Below are 27,853 nucleotides of genomic sequence, written 5' to 3' on the forward strand. Positions count from 1 at the left end.
GTAAAGTAAAAAAGTAGAATAGAGAAGGAGAGGCAGTGGGGGAAAAAAGTAAAACGGCCATTCATCTTGCAAAACATCTCCGGGAATGACCAGCCTTGGTGAGGGTATGTGTTAATTTCTTCTTTCTTGCAGCGACTCACAGGTGGACACGGTAAAGTGTCTGTGAGCTGAAGAGAGGCACATTAACATTCAGGCAGAAGGGCAGGGTTCCCTGAGGCAGGCCATTAGGTATGATTGTAAAATAACAAAAGCAATGAAAAGCAAAGGTTAAAGTCAAAGAAACAGATTGAACATGGAATCCAATTTAGCTCTTCCCTGTTACATGGTTCGAGTGGGCACCTTTGTCTTGTTCCTGACCTTAGAGGAAATCTTTTCAAAATTTCACCAATGAGTATATTAGCTGTGGACCTGCCATATATGGCCACCACACTCTTTTTTCAGTTAAAGTCAGTTCACTTGGGGAGAGCTGTGGAGCTCTCTTCTTAAGACCCGCCTCTGCCACTGAGAAAACTCTCAGCAACTGCTTCGGGACGCGGGACTCGGGACTCAGGACTCAGGACTCAGGTGGAAAGAGTAGCCTGCTTCTCTTGGAATCATTCCCCTGCTGTATGAGCAGGGCACTGGGTAGGGAAGCAATCTCTGGTCTTCTTGGCTTGCCTCTCTTGCTGTGGAACTCCACACTAATGCCACCCTATGAACATACTGGGTGAGGGTAACTGGGGCCCCAGTATTCTCAGCCTGCCATTCCTCAGGTAGAACCTCTGTTCAATGAGTGGGAACCAGGTGGAAGAAAGGAGACTTTGATATCTTGGCACACTTGCCTCACATTTAGCCTCTGCAACATGGAATTTGGAGAGATGAGAAATGTTGGTGGCATGCTCCTCCCAGCGAGATATTATAGCCCTTGACTGGGATCTGGGGGTAGACGGTGCCTTGTCTTACTGGCCAAACTTGCTTGGAATGGACTTTCCATCACACTCAGCTGGGGAGTTTAGGCAAAAAGCAGGTCATGGCTCAGTTGCCATGGACTCTTATTCTTCTTACTGTGATTTAAGTACATTTTCTTGAATAAATGTTTCTTCATTTGCTGTATGTCCTTGTGACAATTTCCAGAAACTGTAAATGTTTGTTTATAATTTTTGCCAGTTATGGATATTTCACTGCAGAACAGACCTGCAGAGCTTCTCCTGCCATCATCCCAGAAGTCATCTGATATAACTAGCTATTAATAAATAAATCATTAAGATATTAAAGATTATTTTGTTGGTTGGTTTATTAATCTATTTATTGTTTATCAATGAATGAAGCATTTGTCATGTTTAAGTAGGTTTTACAGGCATATGGTTAAAAGCATTAAAAATATAAGAAAAATAAGTCAGGTTCTGTGTTAGTTGTCTATCGCTATGTTAATGAATTACCATGAACTTAGAAGCTTAAAACGACACACGTTTATTATATCACTTTCTATGTGTCAGGAATATAAGCATGGCTCACCTGAGTCCTGGGCTTGGCTCATCTTGGTCCTCTGCTTCAGGGTCTCACAAGGCTGCAATCAAGTTATCGGCCAGGACTGGAGTCTCATCTAAGGCTCAACTGGGAAAGGATACACTTCTAAGCTAATGTCATTGTTGCTGGGTTTGTTCCTTGTGCTTGTGGGCTACCAGCCAGAGGCATCCTCGGTTCCTTGGCATATGGACCTCTCTGAATGGTAGTTTACTTCCTAAAATCCAGTAAAGGTGAGGTTCAGTAGAGTCTGCTGGCAAGATGGACACTACAGTCCTATTTAACATAATCACAGAAATTACATCCATCACTTTTGTTGTATTATATTGTCTAGAAACAAACTGCAGATCCTGTCTACACTCAAAGGAGAATGGATTACACATGGGCATGAATATTAGAAGGCAGAGATGATTTGGGACCGTTTTAGAATCTGTCAGTCACTGCCTCACACTCCAGATCCCCAGTTCCTATCTTCAGGGGGCAGCTCCTGTTCCCTATTCCTTGTGAACTCATCCAGATATTCTGTGCATCAATGGGAAATCACCCTCCTGCCCCTGCCACCAACACACACTCAAAATTTATAATGTTGTATTCACAGTGCTCAGCACCCAGATTTTTTCATTTAACAATGTATAAGTCTTGAAAACTAGTTCATATTAGTACGTATAGATCTGCCTTGTTCTTTTTTATAACGGCATACTCTTCCATTGTTTGGATATCCCATCATTTATTTAACCAATTCCTTCTTTCACTGATATTTAGGTTATCTCAAATCTTTTGCTGTTACAAACAATGCTAGAGGATACATATTCCTGACCAAAAAGTATCTGCAAAAGTATTTTGAGTTATTGCTAAATGGCCTTCCTAAAAAGTTAAACCAACTTACATACCTATCACCTATTTTCATTCATGGTTTATGTTCTAGAAATACTGATCTAGTAGTATTTCCCAGATTACACCATGTTTTCTCAAGCCTTTTTTTCTTTGCCTCATACTGTACTTTTTCTTTGCTTGTAATATTTTCCTTCTGTTTGCTTTCTTTGAAAACTCCTACACATTCTTCAAGTTCTCTGCTCAGATGTTACCTTTCTGTGAAACACCCTTTTGCCAAGGATCCTATACACTTAATAACTTTGTGCATGCCTCTATTAAGGTATGCAATTATCTTTATTTACAATATTACTGATATAATGAGATAATTCCTCTCCTCCTCCACTAGAAGGCAGGGACAATTTCTTCCTTTTTTTTTTTTTTTTTCATAGTACATAACACCACACCTTACTTACAATAACCACTCAAAAATTCACTGAGTTAATTAAGATGAATCTTAATCCACAAAGCATTCCAGATCCTTTCCCAGGGTTGTAATTATTGCATCAATGAGAGTAAATCAGCCTTTTATAAGTTGTGAAATTTGGGGGTTAAAAATATCTCAGAGCCAATACCTCCTTTCAATAACAATGCAATAACCTCCTCCAATAACGGCAGGAACTTGTAAAGAACCAGAAAATACCAGCAACTGGCAAATTAGCTCAGGTCACTGGCTTTTTCCTCTAAATCAACCGTGGAGAAAATGTAAAGTAAGAGGGAAGCTTAGAATCGTCCAGAAATGAACCACCATGATCACTATGTCTGTGAGAAACACTTAGGGAAACTAAAGTCTGTCTTGAATTAGAGTGTGTGGGAAGGGGTAGGAGAAGATGCGTATTGAGGAGAGAAAGAGAGCATGGGGGGATGGGCGCTACACTATGGGTGGAGGGTAGCAATGAGAAGGTAGGTGAAGAAAAACTTCTTAAAGTTCTGCTCTTTCCTTCTGCAGAGTTGCTGTGAGAGAGTCACTGCCTGCCCCTTCATGGTAAAACTAGTGGCAGCATCCTACACCATTGGGGATGGTATCCATGCAGGGTGTATCCATGTATGACACGTCATGATTTTATCTGCTGTGTTCTGTTATCCACCCTACCAATGCTGCATACCAGTTTCCCTCCAAATTCCCTGACCATATTCCTTCAAATTGTTTCTTTTTTCTGCTTAAATCAGTGGTTAGTTTCTGGTTTTTTTGTAACCGTTAACCCTGACCATCGATGGAAACAGGCCTGGAAGAAAGGAAAGGGTTAGAGGTTATTATAATAAACCAGATAAGAGGCAATGAAGGACAGGCTTCCTAGGTGGCGCAGTGGTTGAGAATCCGCCTGCCAATGCAGGGACATGGGTTCGATCCCTGCTCCAGGAAAATCCCACATGCGTCGGAGCAACTAAGCCCGAGCGCCACAACTATTGAGCCTGTGCTTTAGAGCCCGTGAGCCACAACTATTGAGCCCATGTGCTGCAACTACTGAAGCCCACGCGCCTAGAGCCCGTGCTCCACAACAAGAGAAGCCATGGCAATGAGGAGCCTGCGCACCATAACGAAGAGTAGCCCCCACTCACCCTAACTTTAAAAAAAAAAAAAAAAGGAAAGCCTGCGCACAGGAAAAAAGACCCAACACAGCCAATAAAATAAATAAATAAATAAATTTATAAAAAAAAAAGAGGCAATGAAGGTGTGGGCAAGAATGTTGGAAGAGGTTATTGGATTGGGGATAGATTTTGGACATTAAGTAGACCAAACTTTCTAAAGGATTGGATGAGGAAGGGGAGGAAAATAAGTAATCAAGGATGACTCTGAGGTTTTTGTCCAGGAGAACTGTGTGAATGCTAGTGCCATTAATTGGAAATGGGAAAGACTGAGAGAGAAGAGAAGTTTTTTTAAAGGTGGGAATTAGAAAGTCCAGTTTTGGTCATGTTATACTTGAAATCTCTATTAGGCATCCAAGTGGGGATGATATACGAGTCTAGGGTTCAGGACAGAGTCATGTCTGGAGATATAAACTGATGCGATCAGCAGCATATAGAGAGTATAATATTAAAAGTCATGGGACTGAATGAGATCATTAGGGAAATAGTGTATACAAAGAAGAGGACCAAGAAATGAAGCTTGAGGCAACTGATCTTTAGAGATTGGAAAGAGGAGGATCCAGCAAAGGCAATTAAGAAGCAGCAGCCAATGAAGTACAAAGAAACCAGGAGAATGTGGAGTTTCTGATGTCAGATGAAAGCACTGTTTCAAAAGTAAGGAGGGGTCAGTATGTCCCATGTTGCTGAGAGCTCAGTAAGATGAGAACAGAAAATTTAATATGAAATTTGAAAATACGGAATTGGTGAACTTGACAAAAGTGTTTTCAGTAGTGTGGTGCAGAGAAAAGCCTAGGATTTACTTCCTTTTCCCCTCCTACAACATTCTACTTATATTTGCCTGGAACGTAAATATCTGGAGTACAGTAGCCATATTGGGTCACGAGGTGACCTTGAGGCTGGAATTTTTATGCTAAGGATGGCAGAGTAGGAAGACAGAGGAGCTTGGATCCCTAGGGACAATATGAACCCATAATATCTACTTCTGCACTTCCTTTATATAAAGGAAAACAAACCCTGCCTTATATATACCACTCTATTTTGGATTTTGCATTATATGTGACTAACTGTAATTCATACTGACAGTGACATAGGAGAGCAGAGAAAATAGGCAGTGTCATGATAGAAACAAGTGTTTCGTTTTGTTTTTCTCCAAAGATGGGAGATACTATAACATATTGGTAGGCTATAGAAGAAGAAATCGATGGTGTAGAACAGAGAGGGTATAACTACAGGAGCAGAACCTGTGAGTAAGGAAAAGGGATTGGAGTCCAGTACACAAACAAGGGGATTTTCTTTAGATGGTAGTGAGAATAGTTCATCCATTGTAACAGGAGAGAAGGCAGACTGGTATAGGCCCAGGTAGTTTGGTAGCTTGGTGAAGAAGAATGAATTAGTTTTCAGTTGGATTTTTCTATTTTCTCAGTGAAAGATGAAGTGAGTCATAAAATTAATTCTAGTTCATCTCTAAAATGGGGATAATAGTGTTTGCTTCCAAGGGTTAATGCACATGCAAGTAGGCCACGTAGAGTATACAGGCCATGGCTAAGTTTGCTCTACTGAAATCTCTAGTAGGCCTAATTGCACAGCAAGAAATGAAATTTGCAAGTAGCTGATTTACATAAAATGCTTCATATGGGTTTCTTAGTTAGGTTATATTTCTATAACGCAGAAAGAATTTATAAACCTGGAACTCAGGTGTTAGCTGGGATAATGAGGCCTGACAAACTTCCTCTCCCAAAATGGAAGAAAGGTCTGCTGTTCTTGGCTCTTACTGTGGAGGTAAGGCCCTTACTGCTATGCTGAACTTTGAGTGCAGCCCCTTAAGGAAGAAGGGGAGGTCTGGAAAGCTCCTTCCACCTTTTCCTCATTCTCAAAATCCTCATCCTCTCATTCTCAAAGTTCCTGAGCTTTAGCCAGCCCTTGTAGTCTGTCCAACCTTAAGTGATCACTTTGGAATTTGTATTATCATCTGAGTTGACATAGTTTGTTGGAGAAAATTTGTGGTTAAAATAGTGCATTAAATTAGTTGTGACTTTTATCAGCCCTTCCTTTTGGTTCTTATAAAATTCTCTCATGCTTAGAGATCATATAGAAAAAGTCACACTCAATGTAAGAATTTTCATGGCAATGTCTACGGTATGGCTCTCTAGCAGACTCAAAACTTTCAGTTAATTGGGAATTCTCTGCCTCACGTGGATGGCCATTCCTACCTACTATTAGATGGAAATCTGACTCCAGATTAGCTTTGCCCTACTGGTATCTAGTCTGCTCTATGGAGTCACACAGGTCTTTATATATGGTGATTGCTTTCATTTCCCCAAATTTTCTCTTCAAGCTAAATACCCACTAGACCTGTGTTTTCCAGTGTGTGGTTAGTGGATATTTTGCTTCAGAATTGACTTAACAGCTATTTTTTTTTTAAATAAAAATTCCTGAGTCCCATCCCCTAAAAAATGAACCTGCATTTTAATTTGTACTTTTAATTAATTTACCAAGTAATTCCCATGCACCCTACTGTTTTAGGACCATCTCACCAAACTCCATGAGTCAAGGGACTATGCCACTCTTGTCCACCACTGTAATCCCCACACCTGTCACAATACCTGGAATGTAGTACTCAATAATTATTGAATGAATGAACACATCAATAAGTTATGGCAATCAGTCTTGATTATTCCTTCAGAAACCAGAGAACACTTTACCTTAGGGCAATGGTTCTCAAACTTTTTAGTTTCAGGATCCCACACAGCGTGCCTTAGAAAACTCCAGAAAACACAAGACTATACAAACATATTTTCTATTAGCTAAAGTGATGATGTCATCACACTTTCTGTAGCCTCTGGAAATTTCCTCTGTGTACTCATAAAAGCATGAGAATGAAAAAGGAAAAAAAAATCTTATTTTGAAAACAGTTTTGACCTCCTGGACTTTCTGAAAGGACCACCCTTTGTGAACCACAGCAGGGGGAGATGTTTTGGCCATAGAGGCAGTGTAACAGTGGTTAAGTGCATGAACTATAAGGTCTCCTGGATATGAATTGTCTCTTTATTGACTAACTGTGTGACGTTAACTTTCCTGTACTTTATTTTCCTTAACTGTGAAACAGGGATAATAATGCCTGCTTTTTAGGGATGCTGTGAGGAATAAGTGAGTTAAAACACTAGAAGTGCTTAAGACAGGGTCAAGTACAGAGTAAACATGACAAACGTACCTGTAAATATTATTATTATTATTATAAATGCTACATGACTGCTCATAACTGCTATTTTCTCAGGCCCCTTCTGAAGGCTTTTTCATAAATACAAACTACATTTGCAACCCATATGTCTTGCAGCCCAGTTGGCAGCTGTAGTCAGAGGTCACAGATTTGGACAATAGTTTTCTTATTTCTTCCCTGGATTCTTTTTTAATTCCCTGGCACAATAGATTGCTTGTTACAATCTATTGCAAAAGGAACTTCTAGTCTGTACCTCTTAATATGACTCTGTTGCATCCTTATTCTCTTTTCTTTGCTTGCCTTTCCCTTTTTGAAAGGTACTTCTCCCTACAATAACAACATCTTTGACTCAGCTATAAGAGATTTTTTTTCTTTCTAAGCACATGCGTACTTGTCTCTGTGAATGTTCTCTTCTACCATCATTTTAGTAGTTTCCAGATTCTTTGGGGTTATTTACCTTTAAAACTCTATCAGTTTTCCCCCAACTAAAGGTTTCATTTAACAAGTAAAACGAGTTTTTGGCTTAATATAAGGAAAACTTTTTTTCCACTTCAAGTTGATTTAACTTTCACTTTTCAGTCTGATTGGGAATGGCATTTTTTTTTTAATTTTATTGTTTAATTGAGGTAACATTGATTTGTAACATTTGTTTCATGTGTACATTATAATTTGACTTCTGAATACACAACAGTGTGCTTTCCACCAAAAGTCTAGTTTCTATCCATCACTATACAGTTGACCCCCTTTACTTATTTCACCCTCCTACTCAACCCCCTTCCTGTCCAGTAACCACCAATCTGTTCTCTGTGTCTATGTGTTTGTGTGTGTGTGTGTGTGTTTTCTTGCTGTTGTTGTTTTGGGCCATGCCACGTGGCATATGGGATCTTAGTTCCCTGACCAGGGATCGAAACCGCACCACTTGCAGTGGAAGGGTGGAGTCTTAACTACTGGACCACTATGGAAGTCCCCTTGTTTTGTTTTGTTTGTTCATTTATATATTTTTTATATTCCACATGAGTGAAATCATACAATATTTTCCTTTCTCCATCTGACTTACTTCACTTAGCATAATACCCTCAAAGTCCACCCATGTTGTCACAAATGGCAAGACTTCATCTTTTTAATCCATTTTGAGTTAACTTTTGCATATGGTGTAAGATGGTGGTCTAGTTTCATTCTTTCTCATGTGACTGTGCAGTTTTCCCAACACCATTTATTGAAGAGAATTTCTGTTCTCCATTGTATGTTCTTGACTCCTTTGGCATAAATTGGTTTTCCATATATATGTGGGTTTATTTCTGGGCTCTCAGTTCTGTTTCACTGATATGTATGTCTGGTTTTCTGCCAATACCATGCTATTTTGATTACTCTAACTTTGTAGTATGATTTGAAATCAGGGAATTGATACCTCCAGCTTTGTTCTTTTTTTCTTAGGATTACCTTGGCTATCTGAGGTGTTTTTTTTTGTGTGTGTGTGTGGTTCCATATAAATTTTAGAGTTTTTTTTCTATTTCTGTGAAAAATGTCATTGGGATTTTTTTAAATAAATTTATTTGTTTATTTATTTATTATTGGCTGCATTCGATCTTTGTTGCTGCATGAGCCTTCTCTAGTTGCAGAGAGTGGGGGCTACTCTTTACTGCAGTGCGTGGGCTTCTTATTGCAGTAGCTTCTCTTGTTGCAGAGAATGGGCTCCAGGTGCGTGGGCTTCAGTAGTTGTGGCACATGGGCTCAGTAGTTGTGGCTCATAGGCTCTAGAGTGCAGGCTCATTTTTTGTGGCACATGGGCTTAGCTGCTCTGTGGCATGTGGGATCGTCCCTGACCAGGGCTCAAACCCATGTCCCCTGCATTGGCAGGCAGTCTTAACCACTGCACCACCAGGGAATTCCCTGTCATTGGGATTTTGAAAGGGATTGCTTTGAATCTGTAGATTGTGTTAGGTGATATGAACATTTAAACAATATTAGTTCTTCATAAGCACAAAATATTGTTCCACTTCTTTGTGTCTTTTTCAATTTCTTTCAACAATGTCTTATAGTTTTCAGTGTACAGGGTTTTCACCTCCTTGGTTAAATTTATTCCTATGAATATGGATAACCAACAAGGACCTACTGTATAGTAAAATAAAATAAGATAAAAAATTAAAACATTATACCTATGTATATAGTTCTTTTTGTTGCAATTGTAAATGTGATTCTTTTCTGAATTTCTCTTTCTGATAGTGCATTGTTAGTATATAGAAATGGAACTGATTTTTGTATATTGATTTTGTACCCTGCAACTTTACTGCATTCATTTATTATTTCTAATAGTTTTTTAGTGGAATCTTTAGGGTTTTCTATATATAAAATCATGTCATTTGCAAATAGTGACAATTTTATTTCTTTCTTTCCAATTTGGATGATTTTTATATCTCTTTCTTGTATAACTGCTCTGGCTAGGACTTCCAATGCTATATTGAATAAAAATGATGAGAGTGGGCATCATTGTCTTGTTCCTGATCTTAGAGAGATAGCTTTCAGTTTTTCACCATTGAGCATGTTATTAGCTGTGGGCTTGTCATAAATGGCCTTTAGTATGTTGAGGTATGTTTCCTCTGTACCCAATTTATTGAGACTTCTTATTGTAAATGGATATTGAATCTTGTCAAATGATTTTCCTACATCTATTGAGGTGGTCATAAGATTTTTATCCTTCATTTTATTGATGTGGTATATCACGTGGATTGACTTGCAGATGTTGAACCATCCTTGCATACCTGGAATATATCTCACTTGATCATGGTGTATGGTCATTTAAATGTATTATTGTATCTGGCTTGCTAACATTTTGTTGGGAATTTTTACATCTATATTCATCAGTGATATTGGCCTGTAATTTTCTTTTTTGTGTTGCCCTTGTCTGGTTTTCGTATCAGCATAATGGCCTTGTAAAATGAGTTAGGAAGCACTGCCTCCCCTTCAATTTTTTGGAATAGTTTGAGGATTGGTATTACATCTCCTTTGAATGTCTGGTAGAATTCACCAGAGAAGCCATCTTGTCCTGGACTTTTGTTTCTTAGGAGGTTTCTTTTAATTACTGTTTCAATCTCCTTACTAGATGTCAGTCTATTCAGATTTTCTATTTCTTCATGATTCAGTCTTGGTTGTATGATTGTAAGAGTCAAAAAATTTATCTATTTTTAGGTTGTCCAATTTGCTGCTGTAGAGCTGTTCATAGTATTCTCTTATAATTCTTTGTATTTCTGTGGTTTCTATTGTAATTTCTCTTCTTTCATTTCTCGTTTTGTCTGAGACGTCTCTCTTTATTTTTTATCTTTTCAAAGAACCAGCTCTTAGTTTCATTGATCTTTTCTGATATCTTTTTAGCCTCTATTTCGTCTAATTCTGCTCTGATTTTTATTATTTCCTTCTTTGGGCTTCATTTGTTCTTTTCAAGTTCCTTTAGGTGTAAGATTAGATTGTTTATTTGAGATTATTCATGTTTCTTGAGGTAGGCTTGTATTGCCACAAACTTTTCTTTTAGTACTGCTTTTGCTGCATCCCATAGATTTTGGTATGCCATATTTTCACTTGTCTTCAAGTATTTTTTAATTTCTCCTTTGATTTCCTCATTGACCCAATAGTTTTTCAGTAGCATGCTGTTCAGTCTCCACATATTTGTGATTTTTCCAGCTTTCTTCTTGTAACTGACTTCTAGTTTCATACTGTTGTGTGTGGAAAAGACGTTTGATGTGATTTCAGTCTTCTTAAATTTATTGACAGTTGTTTTGTGTCCCAACATCTAGTCTATCCTTGAGAATGTTCTATGTGCACTTGAGAAGAATGTATATTCTACTGCTTTTGAATGGGGTCTTCTATATAAATCTGTTAAGTCCATCTGATTTCAGATTGATATTTTCTTGTTGAATTTCCATCTGGATAATCTATCCATTGATGTAGTGAGATGTTAAAGTCCCCAACTATTATTGTGCTGCTATCAATTTCTCCTTACAGGTTTATTAATAATTGCTTCATATATTTTGCTGCTTCTATATTAGGTGCATCTATATTAATAAATGTTATAATTCTTGATGGATTGTCCCCTTTGTCATTATATAACATCCATCTTTGTCTCTCGTTACATTTTTTCCTTAAAGTCTATTTTGTCTGATATGAGTATTGGTTACATTCACTTTCTTTTGGCTGCCATTTAATTGGCGTATCCATCTTCCATTCCTTCACTTTGAGCCTGTTTGTCTTTAGAACTAAGATGAATCTCCTGGAGGCAGCATATAGTTGGGTCTTGTATTTCAATCCATCCAGCCACTCTGTGTCCTTTAATTACTGAATTCAATCCATTTGCATTTAAGGTGAGTATTGATAGATGAGGACTTAGTCCTGCCACTTTATCTTTTGTTTTCTGGTTCCTCTTTATCTCCATTGTTTATTTTTCCTTGTGTTTATGTCTGTCATTTTAGTTTGGTGGTTTTCTATGATGTTTTTTCTGTTTTCTCTTTTTCATGTTTCATGTCTCTGCTCCAAATTTTTTTTGTGGTTACCATGAGATTTGTATAAAATATCTCAGAGATATAATAGTCCTTTTTAGAACTATGGTTTCTTTTTCTGCTGATAGCATCTTGTCTTCATTTGCTTATATAGGTTTTGTCCTTTTCCTCCTCCCTTTCATGTTTTTATTGTCACAAATTGTCCTTTTACATGTTGTGAGTTCATTACCAAATTGAAGTAGCTATAGTTATTTTTAATACTTTTTCCCCTTTAAACTTTATATTGTTTAACAACATATTCTGATATAGAGTTCTAATTTTCTGACTCTATTTGTCACCTTAATCAAAGTTTTGTATACTTTTGCCTTTTTGTTTCAGGTATAAGAGCTCCTTTTAACATTCCTTGTAAATAGGTCTAGTGGTGATGAAATCCCTCAGCTTTTGTTTGTCTGGGAAAGCCTTCATTTCTCCTTCATAACCAAATGTTAACTTTCCCAGATAGAGTATTCTTGGCTGACAGTTTTTATCTTTCAGTATTTTGAGTATGTCATTTTGAGCATGTAACGTTGCTCTTCCCTGGCCTATAGAGTTTTTCCTGAGAAATATTCTGGTAGCCTATTGGGGTACATTTGTAGCTACTGTCTTTTTCCCCCCTCAATGCCTTTAAATTTATTTATTTATTTACTTACTTATTTACTTATTTATTTACTTATTTATTTACTTATTTATTGGCTGTGTTGGGTCTTCATTGCTGCACATGGGCTTTGTCTAGTTGCAGCGAGCAGGGACTACTCTTCGTTGTGGTATGCAGGCTCCTCATTGCCATGGCTTCTCTTGTGGAGCATGGGCTCTAGGCATGTGGGCTTCAGTAGTTGCAGCACATGGGCTTAATAGTTGTGGCTCATGGGCTGTAAAGCACAGGCTCAAGAGTTGGGCCACCTAGGAAGTCCCTCAATGCCTTTAAAGTTCTTTCTTTGTCATTGACTTTTGACAGTTTTAATATGTGTCTTGGAAAAGGTCTTTTTTCACTGATGTAATTAGGTGTTGTATTAGCTTCATGAATATATATATTCAGTTTCTTCCCCAGGTTTGGAAAATTCTCAGCTATTATTCCTTTAAATAAGTTCTCTGCTCCCTTCTTTCTCCCTTCTCCTTCTGGGTACCCATTATCTTTTTATTGCTTTTCCTAATGTAGTTAGATAGTTCTCATAGTTTCTTCATTAAAAAACAAAACAAAACACAAAACTTAGATCCATTTCCTCTTCTACATGAATCATTTCTAGATTTCTGTCCTTGAGCTTATGAATTTTCTCTTCCATATGGTTTTCTTTATTTCCAATGCTTTCTGATGCATTTTTCATCTCATTTATTGAGTTCTTCAGCTCCAGATTCCTTACTTGGTTCTTTTTTAGAGTTTCAATTTCTTTGGTAAAATATTCCTTCTGTTCACTGATTTTAATTAATTAATTTTTTTGGCCATACCACCTGGCATGTGGGATCTTAGTTCTGCGACCAGGGATCAAACCCACACACCCTGCATTGGAGTCTTAACCACTGGACCACCAGGGAAGCCCCTGTTCATTGATTTTCTTCCTGAGCTCACTGAGCTGCCCTTCTATGTTTTCTTATAGCTTAGTTGAATTTCTTCATGACAGCTATTTTTGAATTCTCTAAGCTAAATTAACATCTGTGACTTTAAATTTGTTTTCTGTAGACTTGTCATTTTCTGTTTTTGATACTTACCAGATTTTTTTTTAATGGTGCTTGATGAATTGGTCCTCTGCCAGTGCATCTGAAGTAGTGAACACCTTTCTTATTTAGAAAGTTTTGCTTACTTTGATTTTAACGATTTAATAGATTGGTCACTAGAAGGCCTTTCGTTTTTCAGTAGGTGGCGCTATAGCACAAGTTTTTGGTTTCTCTTACCTGAGCTTCTCTGTTAATATTTGAGAATCAGCACTTTCCATCTTCCACTGCCTCTGCCAGAGGTGTCACTGGTACTCATGTCATAGCTCTGGGGTTGCTGGTGCAGCTGCTGTTGCTGGCGTCGCCACCAGGGGCACCGGGATGGCGGGTACCCTCGCCTTGTCCAGGGTTGCCTGGATTGCAGACTTTGCCACCACAGGAGGGGAGGGGGTGTGGTGGGGGATCCAGGGTCATGGGCACCTCCGCAATGTCTGGGGTTGTTTGGTTTGCAGGCACCGCTGCAGTGAGGGAGGGCAGGGGAGTGGGAGAGAGTTGTGAGCGTCACCGCAATTGGAGGGACTCAGTCTTGGCCTCACCAGTGCTGCCTCCCAGTTTCCTGTGCCCATAGGCACTGGTGCAGCCAGGAGGCTGACGTTGTGTCTGCTGCCCCTCCTCTTGCTACCAGGTTCTCTGGGGCTCTGGGCTCAGCTGCTGTGGCCAAGGTGCTGGAATCATGGGCACTGCCTCTGCTGCTTCCCCCTCTTCCTCCTCCATGTGTTCCAATGCACCCACCTTCACATGTACAGACGTGTGGCTCTCTCTAGCATCCTGGTGTGTTGGGTAGGAAACTTTTCTTGAGTTAGGGATATTTTACTAGTTGTAAATTGAAGGGGCGAGACAAAGGAAGCTTCTTACAGTACCACAATGCTCATGTATCCTCCAGGAAAACTTTAATATTTAAAACCCAGATTGTGGAGGTAATATATATACACATTCACTGGAGGAATTCTGAAATTGTATTTTTTAAAAGTAAATAAAATTCACTTATAATCACCTGCTGAAATATAACCATTAATATGTTGAGATATATACTTCCAGTAGGTTTTTGTCCTATGCAATATGTGTGTTTTTACAATAAAATTAGTTTTATTCAAATTTACTGGTTTGGACGTACCCCAGTGCAGCATTATTTACAATTGCCAAGATGTGGAAGCAATCTGTGTCCATCAATAGATGCATGAATAAGAAGAAATGGTATAAATATTCAGTGGAATACCACTCAGCCTTAAAAAAGAATGAAATTTTGCCATTTGCAGCGACATGACTGGACTTGGAGGGCATCACATGATGAACACTCCTATTTCATTAAATATTATTCTAAAGCATGTCTTAAAAAGGAGTCAAGTAATCCAGGATTATTGTAGAAAAGTTAGAACATTAGTCCTAAATGACCACCATGGATGACCAGAGTAGTTTGATATGTATCCTTCTACACTTTTTTTCCTAAGCATATACTTGTAGAAAAACAAAACCAACTATACCTAATGTTTTATAACACAGTTTTTTATTGTGGTAAAATTCACATAATATAAATTTCACCATATTAACTATTTTAAAGTATACAGTTCGGTGGCATTTAGTATATTCAGTGTTGTGCAATCATTACCACTATCTAGTTCCAGAACACTTTCAGCATCACAAAAGGAAACTGCACAGCCATTTAAGCAGTCAAGACCCATTCTCTCCTTCTCCCAGCCCCTGGCAACCACTAATAGGCTTTTTGTTTCTACAGATTTGCCTATTCTGGATATTTCATATAAACGGAATCACACAATATGTGGCCTTTTGTGTCTGGCTTCTTTCACTTAGCATAATATTTGCTGGGTTCATCTATGTTGTAGCACAGCAGAATAAGAAGTGTTCCACTATATGGATATATACCACATTTTGTTTATTCATTTATCAGTGGGTGGACATTTGAGTTGTTTACATCTTTTCACTATGAACATTTATTTACGTGTAGTTTTTTGTTTGAACACCTATTTAGTATATACCTAGGAGCAGAATTCCTGGCTCATATGGTAATTCTCTGTTTCACCTATTGAGGAATCACCAAGCTATTTTCCACAGCAGTATTTATGCTCCTACCAGCAACTCTCTCCTACATGAGAGTTCCAATTTCTCCACATCCTAGCCAACACTTATTTTTTTAATTTTTTTCTTTTCTTTTTTAAAAATTTACTTATTTATTTATATTGGCTGCATTGGGTCTTTGTTGCTGCATGCAGGCTTTCTCTAGCTGTGGCCAGGGAGCTACTCTTTGTTGTGGTGTGAGAGCTTCTCGTTGTGGTGGCTTCTCTTGTTGCCGCGCATGGGCTCTAGGCGTGTGGCCTTCAGTAGTTGTGGCACTTGGGCTCAGTACTTGTGGCTTGTGGGCTCTAGAGCACAGGCTTGGTAGTTGTGACTCATGGGCTTAGTTGCTCCTCGGCATGTGGGATCCTCCTGGACCAGGGATTGAACCTGTGTCCCCTGCATTGGCAGGTGGATTCCTAACCACTGTGCCACCAGGGAAGTCCCACCAACACTTGTTATTTTCCATTTGTTGCTGTTGTTTTTATAGCTCTCTTTGTAGGTGTGAAATGGTTAAATAGTATCTCATTGTGATTTTGAATTGTATTTCCCTAATGACTAACGATGTTCAACATCATTTTCATGTTTTGTTTCATGTAATGGTTTATTGGACATTTGTAATTTTTTTTGAGAAATGTCTATCCAAGTCTTCTGTCATTTTTTAATTGGATGCAATGATACAGTGTGTTTTGGTTTGGTTTTTTTTTCCCTATTTAGGAATATACCATGGACATCTTTAACTCTTTTTTTATGCCAGTATAATATAGTATAATATTTCAATCTCTAGGTTTATTATACTTTAAAAATCAACTACCTTATTGTTAGACATTTAGAACTGCTTGCACTTGTAAAATTAATGCTGTACTGAACATTTCAATAGGTAACTCCTTACACATGTCCAAAAGTATTCCTGCAAAAAATTCCTAGATGCATAATTGCTGGGCCAAGGTAGGCAAGTTTTAACCTGTAGTTACAAGATGTTACATTGCTTTCCATTACTGCTGTACCAATTTACCACCCTATCAGAGACATAAGAAAGTGCTTATTTCTTTGCACACTCATCAATGATGGGTTTTATGCATTTAAAAATAATAACATAATTGGCACAAAATAGCCTTATTGTTTTAAACTGCATTTATTTAGGGACTTCCCTGGTTGCCCAGTGGTTAGGATTCCAAGCTTCCACTGCAGGGGGCACGGGTTCAATCTCTGGGTGGGGAACTAAGATCACATGTTGGGGAACTAAGATCCCATATGCCATGAGGTGTGGCCAAAAAAATAAATTGTATTTATTTAACTACTATGAATATAAATCATCTTTCATAGATTTACTGGCCATTTAAATTTCTTTATTTCTTTATTTGGTAAATTGGCTGTTTTGTCTTTATCAATTTTTCTATAAGAAAAGATTCAATATTAATATTAACAATCTTTTAGCTATATGTTACACTCTGTCATCCTTTTTTTTAAAATTTATTGGCTGCATTGGGTCTTCGTTGCTGCTGGAAAGCTTTGTCTAGTTGTGGCGAGTAGGGGCTACTCTTCATTGCAGTTCTTGGGCTTCTTATTGTGGTGGCTTCTTCTGTTGCAGAGCACAGGCTCTAGGTGCCTGGGGTCTAGGTGCCTGGGGTCTGCAGACTCAGTAGTGGTAGTGCACAGGCTTAGTTATTCAACGGCATGTGGGATCTTCTCAGCCCAGGAATCGAATCAGTGTCCCCTGCATTGGCAGGTGGATTCTTAACTACTGCACCACCAGGGAAGCCCCTGTCATCCTTTCTTTCTTTCTTTCTTTTTTTTCATCCTTTCTTAATGTTACATTTGAACTTTACCTTTATTGCGATTTTTTTGATAGAAATCTTAAAATTTTTAATGTACAATCAATCTTATTCTTTTAGTTTCTGCTATTAGTGTTGTATCTAAAAGTTTTCATCTGCCCCAGGTTATATAATTATCTATATTTCTTCTCACATTTTTATGGTTTTGATTTTTTCCATTTAAGTCTGAATTTATTTGGGTGTATGGTATATGACAGAAGTGTAACAGTGCAAATAGTTATGCAGTTATTCCAACATCATTTATTGAAAAAAATCAGTTTATGATTAACTGACTAATAAGAAATAGTGCTATTAAAATATATTAAATCTTTGTATATACTTGAGCTCTCCTTTTGACTCTATTCTATTCCATTCATCTATCTGTCTATTCTGATGTCAATATCATACTGTTTTAATTTTTCATCCTTATAATATACGTTAATAGCTGATAGACCAAGTCTCACCTTATTACTCTTCTTGTTAGAAGCCCTTTCTTCCTTCTTTTTCTTTCTTTCCTCCTTTCGTTCTTCCTTCCTTCCTTCTCTTTCATTATTACTTGTTTATTCTTCCAGGTGCACTTTAGAGTTAACTATTGAAAACAAAACAAAATAAAAAACTTGAAGTAGAAGCTGTGAAAATTGCGAACTGCCAATAGTAGTATTATGGAGTTGCCTTTAGGATCTACTAGGGTAAATCAAAAAATTATCCACACTCTGGCTGTAGAATTTAATTAACTTTTAGAAAAAACAAACAGCATTTTTGAAATAATCTCCTTGCTTTTCAATACACTTTGTTCACTTGTTGACAAGCTTTTGTATTCCCTCAATAAAAAATGTTTTAGGCTGAGATGTGAGCCACAAATGCACCACTGTCTTCACTTCTGCATCAGAAGTGAATCTTCATCCTCGCAGGGCTACTTTCAGGGGACCAAACAGGTGAAAGTCCAATGGAGCAGGATCAGGACCATAAGGAGGATGCTTTAACACCTCAAAATGAAGTTTTGCAGAGTGTCGACAGTGTGGGCAGAAGTGTGCAGATGTTCATTGTCATGCAAGATCACAATGCCCTTGGATAGCAGTCCTCTGCATTTAATCCGAAGTTTAGCCTTCAGCACAAACTTTTTGAAACCTAAGTCTGTCATAGATTATTTCATAGGTGGAGCCATGGCTGATTTGCGAATGATTTGCCACATAATCCACTGTCACTCGTCTATTCGACAGAATCATTTCACATGTATTCTCAATGTTGTCATCAGCCGTGGACGTGGACGGCTTCCGGCTCCTTCCTGATGGCTAACACTTGTGCGAACTTCCTTGAACATCTCTATCTATTAATACACACTTCTTTGTGACAAAACACTTTCTCCATTCTGTGCACAAAGTCTTTGATAAATAACGGTACAAGGTGCTCCCTCAGACCACAAAAAACGAATCACTGCACACTGCTCTTCTTTCGTGCAAATCACAAGTGGGGGCATCCATTTTTGCTCACACCGCAGTTACAGATGAACTGATGTAACACATTCATACCTGCACAGCAGTGGCTGGGGAGACAGTAGCCTTGAACGGAAAGCACTGATAAGACAGTGTAGCCAACAGAAATTTTAATATAACCGGAGTGTGGATAATTTTTGACTCACCCTCGTAGTCGCAGTTTGAGATCATGAAATTTTGGGGGCACCAGCTGCCATGTCTGAGTGATTTTCTCCAGTGGCACCATTACTGTTAATGTTTGAGTAGGGACTGAATGACTGTCAGAATGATGCGTAGGAATTTCCGTGTTGAGTAGAATGCCTTCTTAGTCTCCTTCTGACTTAGTCTATTTATTCATTCATTCAGTAAACACGTATTGAATGTCTCCTATATGCCATTCACTTAGCTACGTTCTGGGGTTATAAAGATGAATAAACACAGTTCTCACTTCAAAGTTGGGCACATAAATGATAATTTCAGTTGTAGGGGAAGAAAACACTTTTCTCTGCCCTCTTTGGTTTAGTAGCTGGAGCTTGCAAATTAAATTGACAAAAGGCAGATTAACAGGAGAAAACACATACACATTTCACTTGATGTTAATATTTCAATTTTTATGTGCACAGAGGATCTTCATTGAAAAGAAATGAAGGCTCAAAGAGGTGATTAGACACAGGTGATTATATACCGATTTAACAAAGGGTGAGAAATTGTGGAGAAGTGACAAGAGGAAGGAAAAGCATTTTGGGCTTCTAGGGGTGGTAGATTGCAGGAGAGTAAATATATAGGGGAAACTGATGGCAGATAAGGGTGACTTTAGTAAGCTTTGTTTGTGTGCACCCATTCATGGTGCTGACTCTCTGTCTGCACTGTAATGGTTGTTTTCCTTCCCCCTGTTATGAGAGAGGGGAGGAGAAAGACCCTCACAAAGGGAAATTTACATCCCATTTTTATTCAGATGAGGGAGGGCAGAGAGCTCTTTCTGAGTTTGCTGCTTCTTATTTGTCTTCCAATCAAAACAATCTCCATGCCAATGTGGCACATTTTGGGGTGGTGCATTCTGATCCTCTTCACAAAAAGTACAGAACTATGAGTACAGCACTGTAAGAGTACAGCCTTGGTATGATGGGAGAGGTCAGGAACTCTTCCCAAAGTAGGTGAAGACTAAGCTGAGACTTTAAGAATCAGTACCAGTTAGCAATATGGGGTTAGGACTAGTTACAACAGCTGTAATAAGGCATGGAAGTAAGAAACATATGTGCCAAAGTGAGATGTTGTGACTTAGCTATCTTGACATGACAAGACTTTGACTTCTCACTGGTGTTTTAATTGTTTCGACTTCTCATTAATGTGCGCAACAAACAGCCCTGACCCCCACCCCGCCCATCACTGAGTCATTGCTGTCATCATCATCATCCTTGGGCTAATCAAAAAGAAAAAAAAGAGAAAGACAGAGAGGGTAAAGCTCAACGATGGGGGTGGAAGTGTTTCTCACACATATTAATAATTAAAACAAAATTTTAAGGCTGCACGCCAATGCCACCTTCCTCAGATTGCTGCCACTGAAGAGTGTAGTACGAGGGAGAGGATGTGAGAGATGACACTGCAAAGCAGGGGCCAGATCACAGCGGTCATTGCACCACTTAAAAAAGCTTGGGGACTTCCTAAGTGATGCAGTGGTTAAGAATCTGCCTGCCAATGCAGGGGACATGGGTTCGATCCCTGGTCTGGGAAGATCCCACAGAAGTGCTGTGGAGCAACTAAGCCTGTCTGCCATAACTATTAAGCCCGTGTGCTGCATGCAACTACTGAAGCCCACGTGCCTAGAGCCTGTGCTCCATAGCAAGAGAAGCCACGGCAATGAGAAGCCCGCGAATCACAGTGAAGAGCAGCCCCCCAATCGCCACAACTAGACAAAGCCGGTATGCAGCAACGAAGACCCAACCCAGCTAATAAACAAATTAATTTATTAAAAAAAAAAAAGCCCACAAAAAAACACATCATCACTGCTGAGAAACCAAATCTGAGTGCTGGAGAAGAAATTAAAGGTCATCTATTTCAACCACTCAATTGATATTTGGAAACTTGCTTCAACAACCTATCTGTGCAGAAGTGCATTGCACAAAACACCTCAAACATACCCAGAGGTTGAGAGCCTAACTTCAAAGCAGCTCATCTTTAGAAAGGTTTTTGGTTTCTCTTTTTTGGTCTAAAACTGGCCTCTATAATATGTAACCACTGGACCCAGCTTCACTTCTTAGGTTCACAAAGAACTGTTTCTCTTCCTTATAATTATCTTTGAGATTTACAAAGACATCAATCCTGTTTCTCTTATGCCATCCATGACTTTGAGTCATCTTACTTTACCTAAAGCATAAGAGTGGGTGCAGAGCATTTTTTTTACACACAAAGTGAGCACATAATTACAAAGAAGCAAAACAAATTAAGTCATATCTGGGGAACTTGGACTTGTGGAAAAATATTATAAACAAGAAAACTTTACAAAGGCATGGAAAAACAGACAAGTATCAACAAAGACAACTCATTCACTCTGGACAGAACACAGGAAAAATTTCTGATAAGAAAAATAAACCAAAGATTCAGATGATAAGCAGAAGCAAGAATAACATGCAACACAAAATATAATAAAAGCTGAAAAAAATGTAGGCAAAGAAGGAAAAACAAGAGAAACAGAAGACAACTCTTATTAAGTGGCATCTGAATTTTAAAAGAGAAGCAATACACACCAGTTTTAGTAGCCTAGGAAATTACACAAGGAGGCCCTGCCCCCTAAATTTTTATACAGGGGAAAGCAGATTAAAACAAACACTAAAGGCAGCAGTTTCTCCTCCCCCCCCTCCTTTTTTCTCCTCCTCCTCCCTTCCTCACTCTTCCTGTTACTCTTCTTCCTCCAATTCTGGGGTTAGGGATCACGTGGGCCTGGCAGAGTCGGGCTCTCCATAAAAAGCCAAACATGTAAAGCATACAGGTGGGGCTAACAACTGAAGGGCAGTTCTACACATTTAAATTAACAATTGGAGGGTTTTAAATACATTATTATAATGAAAAAAATTAGCACCAACTGAAAGTTTTCTTCCCTTTCTTCCTGCACGAGTCACTCCCTGTTCAGTCACCAGTAGTCCAGCTACTAGGGCAGTCTCCTAGATTCCCTGTGCCCTGGAGATGGACCTCTGATCACTACAGTGTTCAGATCCTGTCATATTTATAGGAAACACTGCCTAACAGTGACATACTGCCACTGTCCTGCTCAATCCAGCAATCAAACATCGAATTTGAGGCAGCACTGACTGGGCAAGCCAAGAATGAAGGGCGTGTACACAGAGCACCCAAAATGGGCCTAGACAAGAAAATGAAATCCAGAAACCTGACAGGGTAATCATCTCTCCTCACTAAGATAAAGAACATTCCAGCCTGGATGGCGAGTGGTGAGGCTGCAGGGCATTCATTAGGCCAAGCAGGGGAGGTCAGCTCCAATTACCCCTGGGTAGTTGAGTTTACTGATTTCGTGGCTCAAGTCCAGGATTGCATAACACACAGAGGCCCAAGGGGCTGAGAGAGAATGACCCGGAAGGGCCCTGCGCCTCCAGCCTACTCACAACATGCCAAGCGGCAGGTTTGCTGCCCAGGTGGACTCACAGCAGGGGAGGGATTTGGGTCGCACCACACAACTCCTTCTCCAACTAAGCCACTGACCCACGCCATTACCCTGCAGGAAGGCCCTTTGTGAGACCTCGACCCGGGCAGCAAAGATGCCACGAGATGGCAGCAGAGGACACAGCCCAGGACACAAAACCTGAACCATCTGCAAAAGCAGATATTTCATTTGGGAAATGTCGTCAGTTGTCTATAATCATGTATTCGAGGCCAGAATAAATTACTGAATTTCAAAGAAATGAGGGTACAACTCATCAACACGGAGAATTTCCCAACCACCACAGAATTCAGCTGCACATGAAGCCACATATTTCTCCAACACTAAAATCAAGGGATGGGGTCAAGGCCGTTAAAAACTGACGTCACCAGGAACCTCATCACAGTCACTTCTTTCTGTGAAGTTCCAATGGGCAGCAATTCAAGTAAAATATGCATGACTTCCACAGAAGCTGCCAAACTGATGAAGGGGCAGATACAATGGTTGCTGGGAAGCACTGCAGCAAAGCAGAATGCTTTCGTGGAGCAGCTAGGGACTCTGGCAACAAATAGGCAGTGTTGGGCCAGGTGGGGAGTGGGGATAATGATGACCACAGGACAAGTCTCACACAGTCTTCACTTGCAGTTGGCAGAGGATAATGCACAGGAAAGGGGCATCAGTAGCATTGGGACTAAATCTCTTATCTGCCAACTTATCATCTAATGCTCCTTTGGTTATATCCTCCTATTCCCACAGCTGTCACTTCCAAAAATTGCCAAATAACTCCTGTGGGGCAAAATGCCCCCTCCCAGAGAACCAATATGAGAGGGATACGATAAAAAAGGTTTTAAGAACCTAATGCTAAATTTCTCCAAGACTCTTGAATTTTAGAAGAGGCCTCAAGGGCCTATAAGAACCATATTGCACATCTAAAACCTTAATTTCTACCATATGTTTGTATAATGGAGAGACAGTAATTGAAGGACTATAGGCCAAATCTGGTCCTTAAGTTTTAAAGAATCAGTTATCAACATTTTAAAATCAGAAGGTTTCACATTTTAAAAGTCAGAATTTCTGACTTTTATAGGAAAATTGGAACAATGGAAATACCAAGCCCACAGTTCCACATGGCAATAATTGGGTAGAGTTGAGGAGTTAGTCTTTAAATAGAACGTGGGCTCTCTAGTTTGCCGCAGTGCCCACCACTCCCTATTAACTCATACCTAATCTGCTTCACTCATTTAACACCACTCCTCATCTCTATAGGCAATTTATTTTCAACCTCTGAAGCACTTTATGGTTTTAAAATATTTTTTCATGTATTTTATTTGAGCCTTGGTACTCCAGTAAGGTAGAGAGGGTAAATATTATAATTATAATCTCCATTTAAGCAAAATGTAGTTTAGAGAGGTCTGACTTGCCCAAACTTACACATTGAAACCACAGTCTAGATTTCCTGACATCCAGTCTTATTATTCTGGGGAGGAAAGTTTCTATTAAGAACTTCATTTTAGTAGTTCATGGAACAAAACCAAAGAGGTAGATGTGGGCATAACTGCTAGAATGGATGAATTCCAACTGCTAAGCTGTTCAAGAATCATTGCAAATGATTACCTCCTCTTCTTTTAATGAAGTATTTCTAATCCCCTTCCAGACATATGAAAAGATTGCCCTTCCAACCATCCTGAAATTGGGTGTGGCTATATGACTTGCTTTGGCCAATGAAGTGTGTGTGGAAGTGATATGTATCCCTTTGAGGCAGAAGCATTTAAGAGCCCATGAACAATTTTTCATGCTTACTTCACAACTGGGGAAGGTCATAGGGATGAGGGGGATTAGTCTCATGATGACATGGTAGGGTCTCAAAATGGTGGGGCTCCATGCTGCCAGACTACCTTAGACATGTAGCGTGAGATAAACCTTTGCAGTTTTAGGCATTGTTACCGCAGCATAACCTAGCCCAGCCTGGTACAAGGTTCATTTGCATGGTGACTGAACTTCCTCAAGAACTAAAATGCAACTCCTAGACATCTGATCACATCACTAAAAGCTGTTGCTCCTGTATGGAAAACAGTGAGAATGAATTGATTTTTACCCCCAGCTTCCTCAGCTTACCACCACCTTCTGATTTTGAAAATTATTTTGAGTCCTTCACAGATGAGCTCTCCATTATTCTGGCATTTAGATTGGGAGAAGGAGAAGGGGGAGGCCCAGATCTTGTTTTCACCATTCCAGAGCCTAATCCCAGAACTGTCCCCACCCACTAATACTCACACAACCTTGTCATAGGGCGACTATCACCACTCCCAAGGTGTCATAAACTGAAAGGCGCTGCCGCTGGAGCCACTGCAATGTCAGGGCAGTGCAGCCAGGCTGCGCTCTTTTCTCACTGGTGCCTGGGCTTGGCTGAGCCCGGAGAAGCAGCATTCTCTAGGGAAAGAAGCCTTCTCAAGTGGGAACAAAAATGAGTGTGAGACGCACACCCATCCTGGGCACTATGTGAATTTGGGGTGAGTTCTCCTAGTACTGCAGCTCTGGTCAACTTCTAGTTTCTCTAGCGGCTAGTGAGCTGTCGGGCTGGTGCTACTGGGTGCCCTCGTTTTCCTGGGCTTTTCTCAAGCCCACCTGAGCTTGCCATCTTTGCACACTCGCAAAGGTCATAAACGGTGGGGCTTGAGCGAAACCAGAGCTTCAGCAACCGCGCCGCAGCCAGGATCAAAGGTCGGCGGGGCTGTCGGAGAGGCTGAGCCTGCGCAGTCCCGCTCCCGCCTTGGAAAGAAAGGGTGGCGGCAACGCGGGCTTGTTACACCGGCGTGCTAACAAGAGGCGGGAAAGCCTTAGGTCGGGTCGCCGTGTCCCTCCCTCTTCCTGCCCCGTCTGCCCAAGCCAGTCCGTCCTCCTCACGCGCGTAGGCCCCGGGGGAGGGGGATGAGAAGGGCCCTTGGCTTCTGACTCATCATCGCCAACCCCTTTCTCGCGCGCACTCCAAGTCTCAGGACTTCGGACCTGGGCACTGTAAGAGGGGGCACAGCAACAGCATCTGGGAAACCCCAGCTCTGCCGAGGGCCGGCCCTCAGCCCCTGCCCGTCTCTGAAGCTGCCGGATGGAGGAATGAAGACCCACAGTCGGCTCTCAGTTACCGAGGTTGGGGTGGTGGCGCCCCCGCGCTGAATAGCCCGCCCGGCTCCTCCCTGCACGCGGGGCCAGTGGTCGCGTCCGAGGAAACTCTCGGCTAGGCCCCGACTTCCAGGGCTTCGCGTCACTCGGCAGATGCACAGCGCCCCCACCGCGGAGGGAAGGCTCTTTATTTCCCAGCAGGCCACGGGGCAGCGGGGCACCCTGGGATTTGTAGTCTCCGCTAGAGTAGAAAGGAACCGGATGGAAGCGAGAGAACGAAAGTACCCGTCGTGAATTGATTTCAGAGAGTGGGCGTGTAAGGGTTTGGAGTGGATGGGATTGTGAAAGGTGGAAATCTTGGAAATAATGGGATGAGGCAAACGTGAAGGAGTATGGGGAGGCAGTGGGGAAGGAGGGTAAGAACGGAAGGGAGGAAATAAATCTACCTGAAAGTTGGTTTAAGGATATTATGCAGGCAGGCAGATTTTCAGGACGGTGAGGTGATTTAAGACTCGGTCTAGGTATTGCTTTCCGCAGCAGAGAAGGGAAAAGAAATGGGCCTAGTCTGAGTGAAAATTGAAGGCACTCCACCAGGCTTCATGTAGGTCTTAGGAGTCTTCATCTATTTTGAGTTCAGTGGGAGGGGTGCAGGAGGGTATGGAGAACGCTCCCTCCCGCCGGGTAGGAGAGCAGCACCTGTGTGCTTCCTCTTGCCAGCTCACTCATTTGTTCTGTTTGCTGTGCTAGCCACCGTGGGACCAGTCTCCAAATCAGGAACTTCCTCCAATTCTGGGAGACCCTGAAAACCAGACAGGTGTGAGGCAAAGCAAACTGTAAGGACGAGAAAGGAGGAATCCCAGACAGATGCAGCTTCCTCCTTTCCATTTTTTTTTTCTCGCGTTCCCATAGCCCTTCCAATATTTAGGCAGATTCCTAATGCTCTCCCACATTTCTAGCCCCATTTAGATACCCAGTTCCCCCTTACCCACCACTAGGGGAGAAATGTACAAAGCCAGAAAACCAATCAGTTTCAGTTTAGGACCCCTTCCTTTCCGCACTGCCCCATTGTTTTCTCTTAAGTACCATCCTCCGGGATAACCACTGAAGAAATGAACTGCTAGCTAGCTGCTTCCTCCCTGCCCTCAATACCTCCTGCAGCTCCTGGTAGTGCACACTCTGGCTTCTGCAGCATCCTGGCTTCCTCTGGCTCAGCAGGAACAAGGAGTATGCTGAGACCAGTACTCCCCCTAGGGTGAAGGCCTCAGCGCTGAGCTCCAGCACCAGCAAGCCAGCTAGCTGTAGGTAGACAAGGCTGAGGGTGTGCTGCAGGGGACCCTGCACTTATTTGCCCCTGCCCTTTCCCCTCCTCTTGCCTCCTCATCCTCCCACATTCTCCTTTATTCACTTGTACCTGAGAGGGGAGAGTTGGGGCAGACATCAAAGCTGTCTTCACCACTTCAACCACCAATGCAATGAAGCCCAAGATGAGATTGAAGGTATTGAATATCATCATGGCACGCACCTGCCAATGAGCCAGTTCAGCCCTGCCCAGCCTAGGGCACTCGTTGCAACCCCAGGCCCCATCTGTAGCCTAACTGAAAACAAAACTCAGCTCCTATTCTTCCACCTCCAAGCAGGACCATCAGCCCTCTAACTTTCTTGTTTTCCCTTCTCAGTCTTTTAGACCAGTCATGGGCAGAGAGCTGACACAATTAGTCAACAGTTAGAAATCCACTTCCTGGGCTGAGGTGTGTTTTAGGGGGTGGGAGAATAGTACTACTTTCTCTTCCCCTCTCACCTTCCAGAGACGAGGTGCTCTGCGGAGCTCAAGGGTAACAATCCCAGTGAGGAGACCCTGAAGGATGAGAAAGGCAAGTGGTGAACTCTGGCCCATTACGGAGGGGTCCCCAGAACCTTCCTTCCACCCTCCCATATGGTAGTTCTTACCAATACGCCAGGCCCAAGTGGCAGTGCTGTGGCCATGTGACAAGCAGAATTCAGGCAGGCAACTGAGATAGCAAAGGGCACCACAGCCACTGCCAGCCATAGCTGGCTCACCTGGAGGCCGGATGCAGAGTAGCTGAAGGGGAACTGTCAGGGACTCCCTTCCTCCCAACCCCTGACTCTTCCAGAGATCAGCAATTGGGAGGAACACGTAATGGTGGAGTGTAGTCAACCAAGAGCCGTAAAAGAAGAGGATATCATTTAATTTTTTTCTGCCTCATGTCATAGTTCAGTTACTTACCTATGTGTTTTCCCTGCATGATGGAACTACTTGGAGATTAAGGATCTTGCCTTATTTATTCTGTTTCCTCCACCCT

The 27,853-nt window shown here is 40.9% G+C and overlaps 2 protein-coding genes and 1 long non-coding RNA gene across 8 annotated transcripts in view; 1 reads left to right on the forward strand and 2 right to left on the reverse strand.

The window, feature by feature from the left end:
• Positions 1 to 25,667, reverse strand: LOC130844922 (uncharacterized). Of its 2 annotated transcripts, none has more exons than XR_009051266.1 (4): positions 25,556 to 25,667; positions 17,759 to 17,883; positions 1,495 to 1,720; positions 1 to 167 (listed from the first exon to the last, which is right to left on the reverse strand). It is a non-coding gene; the product is annotated as an uncharacterized LOC130844922 (long non-coding RNA). The 2 variants fall into 2 exon arrangements; XR_009051265.1 differs by having other exon boundaries at positions 1,495 to 1,779.
• The window catches only part of ZNF219 (zinc finger protein 219), a 14,223-nt gene continuing 11,164 nt past the window's right edge, over positions 24,795 to 27,853 (forward strand). Inside the window, exon 1 of one of the 3 annotated variants that reach the window (XM_057721287.1) lies at positions 24,795 to 24,925. The gene's annotated coding sequence lies outside the window, so the exon portion shown is untranslated. The remainder of the gene's footprint in view (positions 24,926 to 27,853) is intronic. The other 2 variants (XM_057721284.1, XM_057721283.1) reach the window with 2 other exon arrangements.
• The window catches only part of TMEM253 (transmembrane protein 253), a 2,613-nt gene continuing 467 nt past the window's right edge, over positions 25,708 to 27,853 (reverse strand). The window contains exons 2-6 of one of the 3 annotated variants that reach the window (XM_057721305.1): positions 27,480 to 27,590; positions 27,331 to 27,387; positions 26,944 to 27,054; positions 26,682 to 26,828; positions 26,251 to 26,331 (exon numbers count right to left, since the gene is read on the reverse strand). In XM_057721305.1, the coding sequence (XP_057577288.1) occupies positions 26,251 to 26,331; positions 26,682 to 26,828; positions 26,944 to 27,054; positions 27,331 to 27,387; positions 27,480 to 27,590 (507 nt within the window). Of the gene's footprint in view, positions 26,332 to 26,681; positions 26,829 to 26,943; positions 27,055 to 27,330; positions 27,388 to 27,479; positions 27,591 to 27,853 lie in introns of all 3 variants that reach the window. The other 2 variants (XM_057721306.1, XM_057721307.1) reach the window with 2 other exon arrangements.

This window comes from Hippopotamus amphibius, chromosome 2, assembly GCF_030028045.1.
Source record: "Hippopotamus amphibius kiboko isolate mHipAmp2 chromosome 2, mHipAmp2.hap2, whole genome shotgun sequence".
Taxonomy (NCBI): Eukaryota; Metazoa; Chordata; class Mammalia; order Artiodactyla; family Hippopotamidae; genus Hippopotamus; species Hippopotamus amphibius.